At 50.5% G+C, this 14,650-nt stretch overlaps 2 protein-coding genes across 2 annotated transcripts; one reads left to right on the forward strand and one right to left on the reverse strand.

The window, feature by feature from the left end:
* Window positions 1–6,113: 6,113 nt before the first annotated feature.
* ENH_00020660 (hypothetical protein, conserved) lies at window positions 6,114–9,419 on the forward strand (the record flags this gene model as incomplete). Its single annotated transcript, XM_013584468.1, has 1 exon — window positions 6,114–9,419. The coding sequence occupies one exon, from the start codon at window positions 6,114–6,116 to the stop codon at window positions 9,417–9,419; it is 3,306 nt and encodes a 1,101-aa protein (XP_013439922.1).
* Window positions 9,420–12,460: 3,041 nt separating this feature from the next.
* Window positions 12,461–14,095, reverse strand: ENH_00020670 (hypothetical protein, conserved; the record flags this gene model as incomplete). Its single annotated transcript, XM_013584469.1, has 1 exon — window positions 12,461–14,095. The coding sequence occupies one exon, from the start codon at window positions 14,093–14,095 to the stop codon at window positions 12,461–12,463; it is 1,635 nt and encodes a 544-aa protein (XP_013439923.1).
* Between the last annotated feature and the right edge of the window lie 555 nt (window positions 14,096–14,650).

Raw genomic sequence — 14,650 nt, forward strand, 5'->3', positions numbered from 1 at the left:
ATTAAAAAGACCGTTTTTGTCTCGAGTTCTCAAAACCATAGTTTCATAAAAGTCATTTCTTCTCGTTCTTGCTGTGCCGGTCCGGTGAGGATGTGCCGCGCACCTGTGCCGGCGTTGTCGGCATTCGCATGCATTTCTAGTATATACATGTTAATTTGTTAATAAATTGCATTTGTATTTCTTTAGTAAGAGGTTACAGCTCTCAATCCGCGTCTCAACCTCTTAACTGCCTATAGGTCATCAGTTAGCTATCCTCTATTGTTCACCAGCAAGCCCCATTGTAGTGCCTGCGCACTACACCCAGTGCCGGAACAGGTGCACTCCGACCCACAGGACCAAGGAAGGAAGAACCCGTAATTGGGGGGACTTTTAAGGAGGATCGATTTCAGAACTTGAGAGGACGACTACATTTATTGATATTTTGGTTTTTGTTTCATAAGAGATGCGTCGAAGGTAGAAGGTTTTTCACAGAGCGCCCTATTCGTGGGCCAAGGACAGGCGTAGTGGCAGCTGAAGGCGCTGTTTAGCACAGATTCTGTGGCACCGTTAATCTACTAATCAGTGGCTAAGGCACAATTGAAAGGCCGGCTACACTCCCAACTTAATCAGCCAATAGTACAAATGTTTGGATCCTCTTACAGACAAGCCACCAGTGTAATCGAATTGTTTCAATAAATGCACAAACAGCGTACAATGTTGAAGCCCCTTCAGTCGGCTTGTTCTCCCCACAACAAACCGGCTTGTACACCTAGTAGATATTCAAAACTCGTTCAGCACGAACTCTAAAAGTTTTCGGAAGGGGCAGGTTATGGTTAAATGGGCTGACAGTGAGTCTTTTGTGCGAGGGCCCTAATCATGGCACCCAAGGCAACCTCAATGGATTAAAAGCCGACAGCCAAACTCTTTTCCTTAGATATTGCTTAGTAAATTACGTCGACTTCAAACTGAAAATTTCCTCCCCGAGACATCCGACGGATATTTGCATATCGTGTAGTATTTGCGGAGCCAAATTCATCCTCCAATTGTAAAATTTTGGCGGCATTGATAAGCAACGAATGCATTGCGACGGTGGGTATAGTGCGCAGGCACTACAACATATCATAGGGCTTGCTGGTGACCGTAAGAAGATAGCTAGCTGGCGGCCTACAAGAGGCCAACAAGCTGAACGAGGTCAGGACCTTCTTCCAAGTGTCGAAGTAAGGCAGTTTATCAGCAAATTAGCATATGTACACTAGACGTGTCTGTGATTACCTGGAGATTGGTGCCTGGGGATAGCGCCGGCACCGGTGCAGGCCTCCTCCCCACAGGGCCAAGGAGGCAAGCAAGAACCCCGAGTGCGGAACTTTCAAGAAAATTGGTTTGAAAATATAGAAACATAACCACATTTTATTATATGTGGACTGTTATTTCAGGGAGATGCGCCGAAGTTAGAAGGATATCATAGGCCCCTACTCGTGGGGCAGGTTGCAGCGTAGTCGCAGCAGGAGGCGCTGTGCACTACAGTGGGGAATCGAAGCAAGAGCGTCCGTTTACTCTAGGAAACATGTCACTTTTCAAACCCAGCACTGACTCTAGAAAGAGCCGGGAATAGTTCCGAATCTGTTCCAACGTTACAAAAGACACATGTGATAGCTTGATTTGTTTGAGAAGGCCTTTTATTATCACAATTTTATTCTAGGGCTTCTCTGAGGCATACATGAAAAATCGCACCGCGGAATCTTTCAAAGACGTGCATAGCAGAACACAAGGAAAGGCATAATCAAAGTTTGATTATTTGTTAAATATAAAAGTTCCGGGCACAAGAATATCAGATTACGGCATTGTGCGAAATACGGTGCTGCACAGCGTCTCTAAACACGCTGATGCACTCCTAGTTAGCACGCCTTCATCTACTCCTTCCTTGTTTCCTACTTTTGCTTCCCTGGAGCTGCCACCTCTAATATTGCGTATGTCAATCATTATTGCGGCTGAAAAGCAACTCATGCTACTGAGAAATGTACACACTCATACAAGGGGCTTTTGGCTCCATCGGCCGGGCCAAACCTGAAAGCACGCCAGCATCGACTCAATTTTAGCCCTAAAAAGTGTATTCAGTTCCAGTTGAACATTTTCCAGTGGTACCTTTACAAAAGAGAGCCTGTAGCATTTAATGCTTGATGAGAATATGCGGGGAAAATATATATAATGCATACCTTTCCCACGTGTGTGACAATGTCTGAATAGCTGCACAGAGCTAAGGAGCCTGCGTTTATAGCCATCTAGTTTGTCATCTGGCGCAGTTTCCCACGTCGTAATAATTATGATCCAAGCCGAAAGCTGTGCTCCAAAAGATCACTTAGTTGCAACGAATGGAATGGTGGTTCTTTATCGCCATCTCAGACAATCTGGGCAACACAACAAATTGTCAGCAAATTTCGCTCATGCCGCCAAGCTTGCCACACACCCCATGTCAGCCGTTCTAAGCTTTGAAAGGAATCATGTCATTTTAAGTCGTGCTAGATGCCGTCTTGCACCCGAACCGTGAATAAAGGCATCTTTAGAAATATAACAGGGCAAATATAGGGTAGAAAGGGCAGGCCGAGCCTGACTCGCTACAGGTATCGGCTTTTATGTTCTAGGAACACAGATAGCCTCAATGCATGAGGCCAAAATGTCCAGATAATGAGGTTGCGAGCTTTGAGCTAATAATGCAAATGCAGCAGATGGCACTTACTTAAGGGCCTAGAAGTGATTTTATAATTGAAAATTAAGAATGTACTTACGACGCGTTAGGGAGTTTCATATCACTGATGAAACATATAAGAGAGAGAAAACTAAAAGCCATATACTAATTGCATGTTTTTTGACGCTGTGGAGGCGCCCAGCAAGACTGCGCGGCTGCAAGGCACATTCAGAAGCTCAATGGCTTTTCATCATAAACTATCTATTAAAGTACCCCTAAGCAACTAAATAAACACCTTAAAAGGTCTTTGTGTTCAGGAGGCCTTCAGTAAGCTTGGAAGCCCGAAGCCAGTAGTGTTGCACCTCAGCTTTGGTCTTCACAAGCCGTTCGGCTGACAGCAATGGGCTTTCTACAGTTTAAATGGGATTTTAATCAAGGATGCATACTGTAGCCTCTCAAGTTCTGCGGCTGCCCTGAATTGGCTGTAATGAGAAATTCAAGTATCTCCTTGCTGGTACGCCGCCCTTCCTTTGGGGAAAGTGCGGCTTTACGGCGAATTGCAAGAGCCTTCAAATTAAGTGCTAGCACTATGAGGTACCCTAATCACCGTAACAGTTTTATGGTAGCGATTTCTGTGATGTTAATTCAATGTATTGTACTCCTGACGCGGTTTGTGAATTCATTGGCTCAAGTTCGTGTCAGTGAAGTGCCCGTGCACACAACAGATATGTGTCGATAGTACAGAGAATTTCATAGAGTGCCCGCGTCGTGGGCCAGGTAGCATCGTAGTCGCTGCAGAGAACGCGGTGTACCACAATCAGGCTGGCCAAAGAGGATAGTATCAACAGTGAAACGCCTATATGCAAGTGCTGGAGTACGAACTATACTTTGTCAATATTTTTGTATGTTGCTGTACACCGCTGATACTTGCATATGTTACTGTACACCGCTGGCGTGCTCGGAGAGCGTCCACAGAGGCTTCATGTTATTGCGCTAGAGAAAGACGCAATCAAAATAATTAAAAGTTTGCTTTCGCTCTCAACAGGTCAATCCACGACTATTCAATATTAAATCGGAGTGATACCTAGCAGGGTTGTTGCCTTTCCAAGGTGTTGAACAAACAGAATGACTGGAGGACCAGAAACACTCCGCAGATTATCTAGCTAAGCCTGAACAAGGTGGCCACTGATTGCTAGCTGTTGTTTTAAGCTCTAGGCTAGGAGACCTCCCAGCACTCAAATTGAGAGTTAGTGTCCTTCCAGCATGGACGCTTCACAGGTTTGAGCAGCTGCAGGGCTGCTGGTCTCGTAGTTCAGCCAGGCTGGCAGGTCGCAGTCAGCTCCCACTGAATCGCTTATTTGACTGTGCAATGGGAATGCTGAAAGAAGCTCTCTTGCTGGGGATGAGAGACGGAATGCGTGATTTGGTGTCACTCCTGCCCACGGCAGCCGGTCACCAGTAGTAATGCAGAAGTTCTTACTGAAGACGTACTGTTCTCCTCACATCAGCTGCCACGACTCCGGAATAAGATCGCTCACTTGTGGAGTTCGAGAAGCATTCACCACAAGCCGTTCGATGGTCAATACAAAATCTGCAATCTCCTGGGCTTTCTATGTTTCCTTTGCAAACAAACTTACGAAGCATCTGCTTTAGAAGTCCATTGCTCTAAAGGCTGCCTTGCTCTATACTCTTGCCGACTATCAAAAGTATTCGTAAATGAGCTTGAGCGCCCACTGGAATCAATGAGAAGTGTCGTAGGCAAAAACGACTGGCTCCTTATTTATTTGCACGACAAGGGAAGGCGAAGGAGAAGAAACCAAAAACTAAATCCATAGACAGCACCCGAGAGTTTAATCGTAACTTTCTGCTGTCAAACCCTAATGGATCCAAAAGAGGTCTGTTTTTGTTAGCTTGGTTTGGGCACGGAGCTTCTGTGAGAGTTCGTACATCGGGGAATACACCACGCAGTTAAACGGTCAACTGCTGCATATTTCTGGTACAGTTTCGTTCTTGCGTTCAGACAATAGAACCACAATTTTTCGGCAAGTGGATACAAGCTTTGGTCAATCTCTACAAAATGTTGTTTGCGCGCTACTGGATGTCAGGTCAACATTATTACGTTATTTGCGGCGTTACTGAGCATCCAGCCGGCAATACTGCATCTGAGAAAAGCAACAAATCCTAACAACACCCTTGTCAAGTTCGCTCGTTAGGGACGTCCACTCCTCCATCTGCTGCCCTTTAACGGGATACGTCTTAGAAAGGATGCCTGGCTTGTTCACTACAACGAAAGTTTACCCAATTTGGCCGAAGCTCTGTGTGCTGCAGTTCGTTCTGTCAACATAACCATTGCCAAACCTCGAACCCACTCTCCCCCCCCAGTAGAATTACAGCCGCACCTCTGACCCGACCATGCCCCTGTCGTGCCTGTGGCATTGTAGATCGCTCCATTTCCTTGCGCTTCCCCGCAAAGCTTCTTGTACCTACTGTAGTGCATTTGAGGCAACTTGAAGGCGTGCTGCCCCAGTGTAGCAGCTAGGGTGAGCCTTAGGTATGGCCTGCAATACTCCTCTGAGGCCTCTAGCACTATTATCAGTTCGAGGTAACTGTAGGGTCCACTTGCGCTGACAGGGTTCCTATAAAACAGTTTTAATATTATTAAGTTAATCGAGGACGGACATACTGCTGCGTCGGCAGAACCTGACAGGCAACGAACACTGATGCTCCTGGCTCGGCACCTTTCTTACTGCTTCCAGCAGCTGTTCTGCCAACTATTCAGCTTCTCTTAGCTAGGGAATTATTAGTTGCTCAATCAGGGATTCGACCTAACGGGACACAAAACTAGTAGATACAAACACCTGAGAGGGTGTACTGTACCAAAAGGCCACTGCACAGTGATACTGGAAGCACGCAGGTGCAATCGGCGTTTTATATGCCTGGTTCCCCTACAGTTGGCAATTACAAGCCCATTCGAGGGTATGCGCCATCAGTAATGCCAGTGGAGGCTTATTGCACCCGACGGCCCTTTTGGCTCCAGAACATGGTAACTTGTCTTGTGTTGATCCAAACTTTCGCAGTCTAGTGCCCGGTGGCGTTGCTGTGGCTGATGTGCTAGCTTTGGGGTTTCCAAATGCAGTGATGGCCATTTCTTATGCAACAACATCGTATGGAGTTTCACTTTTTGGGTCATGCAGCCCAGCATTCGTACCATACTATTGTTATGCCCCTGTTCTGCTCGCGAAGCTCGCCACGGTGTACCGGCTTTTCTCTGTGATGGCTTTTCGCTTACCACTGTTTCTCTTGTGGGCTTCCAAAGAATAAGCTTCGTACCAGGCTTCACATGAGATGTCTCTGGACCAGTCAACCCACCGCAGATTTAAGAGGCAAACAGACATTCCCAACGTCGCACAAGGGAAGTGGCGCAAGCAGTTCTCTTCCTTTCGGACCCGCCATGGCAGCCATTGCGACGGCTGCAGTTCCTTCAGCATCAGACGCCATGACTGTGAGTCAGCTGGAAGGATCAAGTGACTCCACAGATGCAGCACTGACGCCTAGTGCGGCACCCTGTGCGCCTGCGGGTGAGGGTGCCGGCGACGTAGCTCCTGCTTCTTCCTCATACTCGGCACAGCAGTTGCTCTTGGCTCCGGCTAAGGCTGGATTGGGTAGCGAGTCCCCCGGGGAATTCCCTTTTACCCAAACAGGTCGCGGGGCAGCTACACGATCGGCAGGAGGTCGACAGGCAACTGGCAGGCAGGCATCAATAACGTCTCGGGGCTATGGGATGCGCACGAAATCTATGCGATCTAGTTCTGGTGCTAGTGCTGTAGATCACCAGCGCGACGCAGCTGAGACAAATGCAGACTCCGGCGAAACACCTCGCAACAGCAGGTGTAGCATTATTTCCTCTCACCCACCGGCCTTCAACAGCGGAACCTCTCCTTCAAGCAGAGGGCGGGGCTTCAGAGTTTCTTCACGGTCAGCTGGAGAAGCTGCTGCAGCAGCAACACCTGCAGCGGCGTCTGAGGACAGCACGGGCAACCGAGGCTTTCGGCATCTGGCTGCCAACGCAAGCGCTGCAGGAGCAGTATGCACAACAACTCAGGCGATATCGGCTGCAACGGCAACTGAGGAGGCCGCTGCTACTGCCTCTGCAACTCCCACTGCCGCTCTGGACTATCGTGGTCTGCGTCGGTCGCTCCGCCAAGCCCTATTAGCGAATTCAGTGAAAGCGCAGACCCCTGGACCTGGAGGCAACTGTTCCACTGGAAGTGAAGTTGCTCTTGGCGGAACTGCAGCAGTAGCAGCAGGCTCTGCTCCAGGGGTAATGACTGCAGGCGCAGGAGGCGGCATCGGCACCGCAGGCGCGGCTAACGGCGCCGCTGGCGGGAGAAGACGTATGCGGCAGCCGCATCGACAGCTTTTGCAGAGCTATGTGGTAGGCCAGCAGCATCGACAGGCTGGTCCTCAAGCCGACGAAAGAACAACGTGCCTCGCAGAGTGGCTCGACATCAGCAGTAGCACCCCCTGTTGCTGTTGCGGTGCCAGTTGCGTTTCATGTACCGCCAACTGCAACGGCACGGCAGGTAGCGGTGGCAGTTCTGCACAAGGATCCTTGGGCTGTGCAACCAGAAGTACTGGGGGCGGCATGCGTAGTGTTCTTGAGGTGTATGCAACCGCAGCAGCTAGGCGAGACAGGCAACAGAGGCAACAGCAGCAGCGTGCGGGGAGTCCAGTCGTCGCTGCGCAGCAGAAAAGGAAGGGGCTGTGGGATGGCATTTCTGTGTGCCCCTCGTGGTTTGAATCTTCTGTGGAGGCCGAATTTCCCCCTAGCCTCTGCCTTATGCGCCCCGCCTCCCCTTCCCGGTCTGCAGTCTTCGCCTCTCAGCAAGCCTCGTGGGAAGCGGAAGACATGCGAGACGCAGCAGAAACAGCAGCAACAACAGCGGGCACACCTTGGCCAAAGGGCGGCACAAGTTGTAGCTTTGGCGGGTATGGTGCAGCTACGCGCAGCGGGGGATTGGTCCCTCTTTGCTGCTACTGCGGGCTCCCGCTAAGACCTCCAGCAGTAAGCAGTTTAAGGGCAGGAAATACGGAGTCTTGTTGCCCCTTAGCAGCAGCCGCAGGAGCCGCTGCTTCACTAGGACTAGACGGGTGGACGCAGTGGTGCCGCTGCTGCACTCGAGTGTACGGAGATCTGCGCCTCCAGCATCAGCGTAATGCAACTGGGCTTCCATTTGCATCGTTCACTTTGCCTAAAGGGCAACTGCGGTACTTATTGCTGCCTGCAGATGGCGCTAAAGATGCGCCGGGGGGGCTCGGATCAGTTGCTTCAGCAATTGCAGCAGCTGCGGTTGCAGACCCCCGTCGCCTCAAGCTAATCGACGACGGCGTTGCTATGGCGACTGACGCAGATGCAGATATGGCTGCTGCTAGTGCTATTCCTAATCCAAACGGCAGCAACGGCAGCGTGGGGAGTGCTGCCTCCCTACGGCGCACAAGGAGTGGCCATTACCTCATCAGACCGCCAGCTTCACGCAGCAGCAGCCGCAGTAACAACCTGTTAGACATAGTGCGTTTTTTGGGGGCCTCTTGCTGCTGGCCCAGTAATACTTCTGGGAGAAGTTATGTGCAGCCACTTGCGCGCTTACAGCAGAAGCTGACGCAGTTGCAGCAGCAGCATGCTGATCACACACAGCAGCAACAACACCAGCCACAACAGCAGCGTAGGCCGGGCGCTTTTGTTGAAAGGGCCGCGGCGTCTACTGAGCTAAAGCAGGCCGCTGGAGCGGATGTCACGTGGGCCGCTTGTACTGGGTTTGATACGGCAGCCGCTTCGCCAGAAACAGTAACAGTGTCACTTGCAGATGCAACGCCAGCAGCACCCGCAGCGAAAGTAACAGCTGCTGCGGGGGCGGGGCTGACCCCTTCTGCCGTTGGGCACTCACACGATTCTCAGGCGCAGGGTTCCGCCGACTCCGGGGAAGACAACGAAACTCCTGTAGATTTGGCAGACGCTGATTTACCAAATGCAGCAGCTGCAAAAGCAGTAGGAGCAGCAGTGCAGCAGTTCACTGCAACCAATACACCAAGGGCACTTGACTCGGAGCCGCAGGACTGCTTCGATGCTTGTCAGTATTTACAGGCCGCAAGGGAAACGCAAGCTAAGAGAAATGGTTCCGCTATGACGGCTTGTACTGTCGTGATTCCTCGGGTGTACATGGAAAGCAACTCAGCCTGTTACGTTGCAACAGCGTTTGACTCCGTGCGCCAGCAACTCCTCCAGAAACGTTTCTCTTGCGCAATTCTGGGGGAGCAGAGAGCGCATGCTTTAGCGTGTCAGTGGTTGAGGTGGGTATACCGAGGCATTGCAAAAGCAGTCCGCAAGTCTCGCCTCCCAGATATGCAGCCTCACGCGGCTTCTGGAGTACACGGAGTTCCCGCCGCTGCTGCAGCAATGCCACAGATGGAAAGTGCGTATGTTGATGGCGTCGGGACGGCAGTAGCACCTGCTGCATCGCCGGGGCTTATTGGAACGGCCAGCGGATCGTGGGGCATCGGACGTGGGGCTCCAGCGATGGACAGTGGGGGGATGTCCCAAAATCAGGAACAGGCGCATCTGCGCAACGGACGACAGCCCAAGAGGCGTCGTCGTTGCGGAGAGCTTCTTGTGAGCAGCGACGCTGATGAAGTGCAGCACCTGCCGATTGGGGCAGTTGCCGCCGCTGTTGATCAAGGACAGCAGATGCCACAGGCGTAGAGGCTTACCGCACTCAGCATTGGGCCTCTGACTGCCTCATCATATAATCAGAGAAACAGCCTCTCATGATAACTATTAAGAGGATGTGTTCATATTGCTCCTCCTCGTAGACAGAGGCGGCAGGCTGCGTGGGTCTGCACCTCAGCATTTAAACAGAGACTAAACGAGGGGGCTTGAAGGGTTTTGAAAAGTGTTTCGTTAGGTGGGTCGGGGCTGTCAAAGCTCGTGTGTCTGGATTTCAGATCTCCATTGCTGGCTTTCCAGTTTTTTGTTCAGTTTTGGCTGTTTTGTCCTGGGCGTGATTTGGTCTTGCTGGTAGTGTTTCTGACTCCTTGTCGCTCGTAGTCAATGGTACGCTAGCTCCCCTTAGCAGTTGCCATGTACTGCGGATAATGCCACCAGTAAGACTGTGATTGTCTAGGGTGTCACGCGCGCGCGCCAACTTGCAAGGTAACGTCGATCTGCCCGAACATTAGTACCTTAAGAGTGTATGTGCTTAGCGCATTCGGCTGGCAGGACGCAACTACAGTTCTTCGCAATTGAAAGGCGATGCTAATCGGGAAAATTTTCTACCTCTGAAATGTAGTGCAGGACAATGAAAAGCGTATCACTATTCTGTCAACGGTCATCACAGGAAGGAGCAGCTCAGAAACTGCATGTTGGACCACTAAGGCCTTCACGCAATTTCGTGTAGCGCTGTTATTCGCTTCCCACTGGAGCTGTCTCGGCCGCCCAATTTCCGGCTAACACTAGCATGCGTGACAGAAAGGTCTAACCCCATTAGCTATCACTTATTTGTCGCAGTGGATCAGAAGCTTCACGATGCTGAACACGTACAATGGACAGAGGGAGTTGGATTTGCTGTGGATTTAGTTACTATCTTCACTGCTCCAAGGAACAAGCCTGGATAGAGTAAATGAGAGCCCCAACCCGTTTTTACCGTGCGAATAGCGCTCAAACACAGCACTGCAGCAGTTGGCAAAGGCCAAGTGCATCGGCAAGTACTGATGTCCAAGGTAGGGTGTATGGACTGCTGGGAAACAGCTGACTTCTGTCTTCTCCGGACGCTTTTCCATCTCTAGGCTGTTGGGTAATCTTGCGACACTTTTTCTCAGCATTCGAATCTTCGTTGCCCATTGCGATCGTCCACTTGTCACGAGAAACGTGGTGGAGGCATTAGGCTTGTCTCGTTCCGTATTCCTTGCTGTATCAGGCATATCTGCTGTAGCTGCAGCAGTTGTTACACAAGCGCTCTCTAAAATTCATGGTGGCTGCTCGCAGATAGCTGGCTGGTCCAGGTGCGAGCGGCACTGTTTTCACGATCCACTGATGCCTGCACGTACTTCGGAGCAGCGTGCAGGCTAGACGTCAATAGGGGCACGATTGTGTTTACGCCATACTGTACAACTATCAGCATGTTCGCGCAGGGAAAGGCTAAGTGGTGCTCAGTCTGCCTCTTATGCTAGTCTGTACGGTAGTTCACCATGTTCTTCGCTTCTATAGCTGCTGCTCAGTTTCCTATAAGCGTCCTGTGGGACGCCTTCCGATTCGCAGATACAATCAAGGGATTTGAGAATAGGGCTCACAAGACCACTCCATCGAAAAACGTAGCTAGACGCCTTTCGTCTGTCATGCTTCCTACTTACCACTGCTTTTGCTGTTTATATACGTTCTCAGCCGCTTTATCATGCTTCCTCGATAAGCTCGCATTGTCAAGCATAACGTGTTGCAACGCAGCGTCCCCCTTCTTTTCGCAGTTGCCATCCTTGCACAGCAAGTACCCTCTAACTTTGCTGAGTCTTCCTTTTGATGTTTCACCTGCCTTCTTTTGTTTTGTAGATTATGTTGCCCCATTCCCAGCAGCCTTCTTATCTAGCGCTTCTCCGAACTTCATCTACAGCTGCCGCTGATTGGTAAGCCAGTTCTCTGCTGAGCCTTGGACAAAGTGTGTCTGCCTTTCGGCCGCTGGAGCCGGTACTGTAACTAACTGCAATATTTTCCCTGCTTCCTCTTCATGATAACTTTTTTATAGTCGCTGCTAGTTCCGTTACAGATGTTGTGCCCGCCTTGGCGCTGCGGAGAACCTTTAGGCATCCACCCGGATAAAGTACATTTTTGCTTGGGAGTCTTTCTGCTATTGTTGATCAAGAACAGCATGTGCCCCAGGCGTAGGGGCATTACTGCCCCTGTAGCATATGCTGTTCTTGCTCATCGTCACCAAAATGTTTACATGCCAGAGTGAGCTGCCACGGAAGTCTTCAAACGTTTAAGCAAATTCGCCACTCACTGCGTCCGACATGCACTTGTTCATGGTGTTGTTAGTTGCTCTCAGCTGAACCAGCTCTAAAAATCTCCCTCCCCAAAATAGTGTCAACGATTTGTTGTTGTTTTGGACTGTCGAGCTCTCCTTCTTGCCTCCACTGATGTGACGAATACCGCCGCCGTCCTCACCATACAGGTATTCTTAGCATTGGCGGCGATGCATCAGTGTTCCATGGCATATTTTACACAGCTCTTAAGCAAAATGCGCTGCTCCTAGCTGCTCCTGTGGTAGATGAGACTTGAATGCTGCCTGTGCTACTTGACACAAACTGACGCTTCAACGACTGCATTAAAGAAGCCTCTGCGGCCTAAATACTTTGGCGCGACCGCAACACAACAAATTTCCACGCCTTTTCGTGTTTGCTTTCATATGCAAGTATCAAAATCTGCTATTGAAGTGGCTTCTACAGACTGCCTTATTGCAACAAATGCGGCTGCATCTACTGCTATTCACTGCGCCCTGCCTAATATCTATTTACAGCGTGGGATGGCTGGTGACAAAAAAGCGCCGTCTGCGTGTGCATGCAGAGCTAGTGAAGCAGCCCATTGCTGCCAACGTCTTCAGGAGCGAAACAGAAGTACTTGAGGGAGCAGGCCCAGGCAACTTGGCGCGCGTCGATTTCCGTGACTCTGGCCAACCACTTGCCTGCACAGATAAGCTTGCTGACTCCGATCTGGCTCACCCCCGAAGCCATTTACCATAGTGGCCCTTCGTACACTCAGGTTTTTGATCTCTCCAACGTCTTACGGGCTTCGTCAATGGCATCACTGAGACCACAGATACACTCAATGACTTCAGGTATGAGGTGCTGCGCAACGTCCGATTCAGTAATAGCCTGCCGAGCATCTTCAATTAGGGATGTGCCATCGTTTATCTGCACCTCCAGTTGCGCGAGGGCCCCAACACTTAAACCGCCTGCGGATTCGCTTAGCGTCTTTCTTAATGCAGCAGCCGCTTCCAGCAGTGACTGAATAACCACGTGATCAGACGTAAACCTTTCTGTAGGAGATGGAGATCTAGGCTCAAGAGGTAATTCTGCGGATTCAGAGGTCTCAGATTCATGCGCCAGTGTCTCTCTGGCGTACTTCACACATTGCTTTACGTCAGCCTCATACCAATCTATCACTTGTGCGGCAGCCTCCTGATTATTTTCGTGCAGCCACTGCAGCAACGAGTCTATTTGTTCTTCAACAGAACTCATCATTTCGACGGCACCTTGCAGCTTGTCCCGTGAAGAATTTGAATGATCTTTTGTGAATTCTTCCAAAAGCAACTCTGCATTGTCAAGCGCCAACTGCAGGAATATTATGTGATTGACGATGTTGTCCTGCATGCTCGAGCTCAACGACGACTCTGGAACTGGCTGTCCCGCTCCCTTCTCACAAGATTTAAGGAAGGCATGTACAGGAGACATTTCTTTCCTTTCCGAAAACAAGTGGTGCAGCTTTTCTTGAACGGCGTCTTGTTGGAAGTTCAAATCAGGGCTAGCTAGTAGCGCTGACGCCGTATTTGATTCACTCGTGAACCTCTGTGACAAGTCGCGCAAAAGACGAGCGAATGAATCCACTGTGCTTTTACTTGCATTCGGTTCCGCTTCTCTAGCACAGTGCAATGTGTTACTTGAGGCCACCTTTATAGCTTCCACTTTCCTCATTTGGGCATCCACAGGCACGCCGTTTGCCATCTCATGCGCAAGCGCGTCAATCAACTCCTTCCCCATCATAACCACTGGAGCTATTGTTTGTGCTGCTGAGCTCGGTGAAGTTCCAGAGGTAGACGGCATTTGCTCTAATTGCTTTTTTTCTTCTTCCGCTCGTGGAGCGGATGGTAAGGCTGCAGGTCCCGAGGAAGTCGATGGCACAGGCTCCGCAGGGCCAGTCGCTAACGCAGGCGTTGGCGTCGGCTCAGCCGGTGGAACTTTCTTTTTCTTTTTTTTCTCAGTCTTTGGAGAAGACTGTACATCCTTTGGGGGTTTCTGCTGCTGGGGACCACTGCTCGCCTTTCCTCCAGTGTTTCTCGTGCTTGGGGTCTTCCGAGGCCCCGCTGGTGGCACTGGCTGGCGCTGATCGCTCGCTTTTGCCTCGCCTTCCTCAGAAAAATATCCTTTCAAGACAAGTTCTCTTAGCCGCCACCAGGCATGCCCTCCTACAGACCGCTGTAAGCCGACAAGACGAGCAGATGAAAAAATGGACAGCGCTACAGCAAGCCCGACGAGCGCCACAAGGGGCACGCGCAGCACTCGGTGAGTTCCACGCCTTTTTCTTGGTACTTGCCTAAGATCTTGTACAGGTGCGTCTTCCGTAACTGTCCTCCATTCCACCCCGTCGAAAGCTTCAGCTTGAGGGGACATCATTTTACATTTTCCCACTTCACCATGCCATCAACAATGCAACTTTTATGCTCTCCATATATTAGATGGCGTGGCCAAGCAACTAAAATCTGCACGGGTCCCCGACCAGCCCCGCCTGGTTGCCTTAGCCACAGGGTACTTGGGGCTCGCACTCGCCTAATCGCGACGAAGGAACACCACTAGCTGCATATACAGAAAATTCCACAGCTCCAACAAGCTTGAGCCAGATTAATAGTAATTTTTTCTAAAAAGGGCGCTTAATAGTCTTTGTAGCAGTCAAGACAGCTTCATGCCTCTCCGGGCTGCTGTCGCTCTGAGCGTTTCTCCGTCTGCTCTCTTTACCTGGTGTCTCGTTGCCAGCAACGAATGCACGAAAACTCCGCGAAGTCCACGTTTGTCGCACACCTTGGTTAGTAATTATTATTTCATGGTAATAATAGAACCAAACTGTGAAAGATGCACATCTAAAAGTGTTTCAGCAGGCATTCAGCACTTGCAGGGGGGCAACTCCTTGCTACCTACGCTCTTCATTGTGAAACCCCACAACACCACTGTGCT

The sequence above is a fragment of the Eimeria necatrix genome, genomic scaffold (genome assembly GCF_000499385.1).
Source record: "Eimeria necatrix Houghton genomic scaffold, Enh_scaff16, whole genome shotgun sequence".
NCBI lineage: Eukaryota > Apicomplexa > Conoidasida > Eucoccidiorida > Eimeriidae > Eimeria > Eimeria necatrix.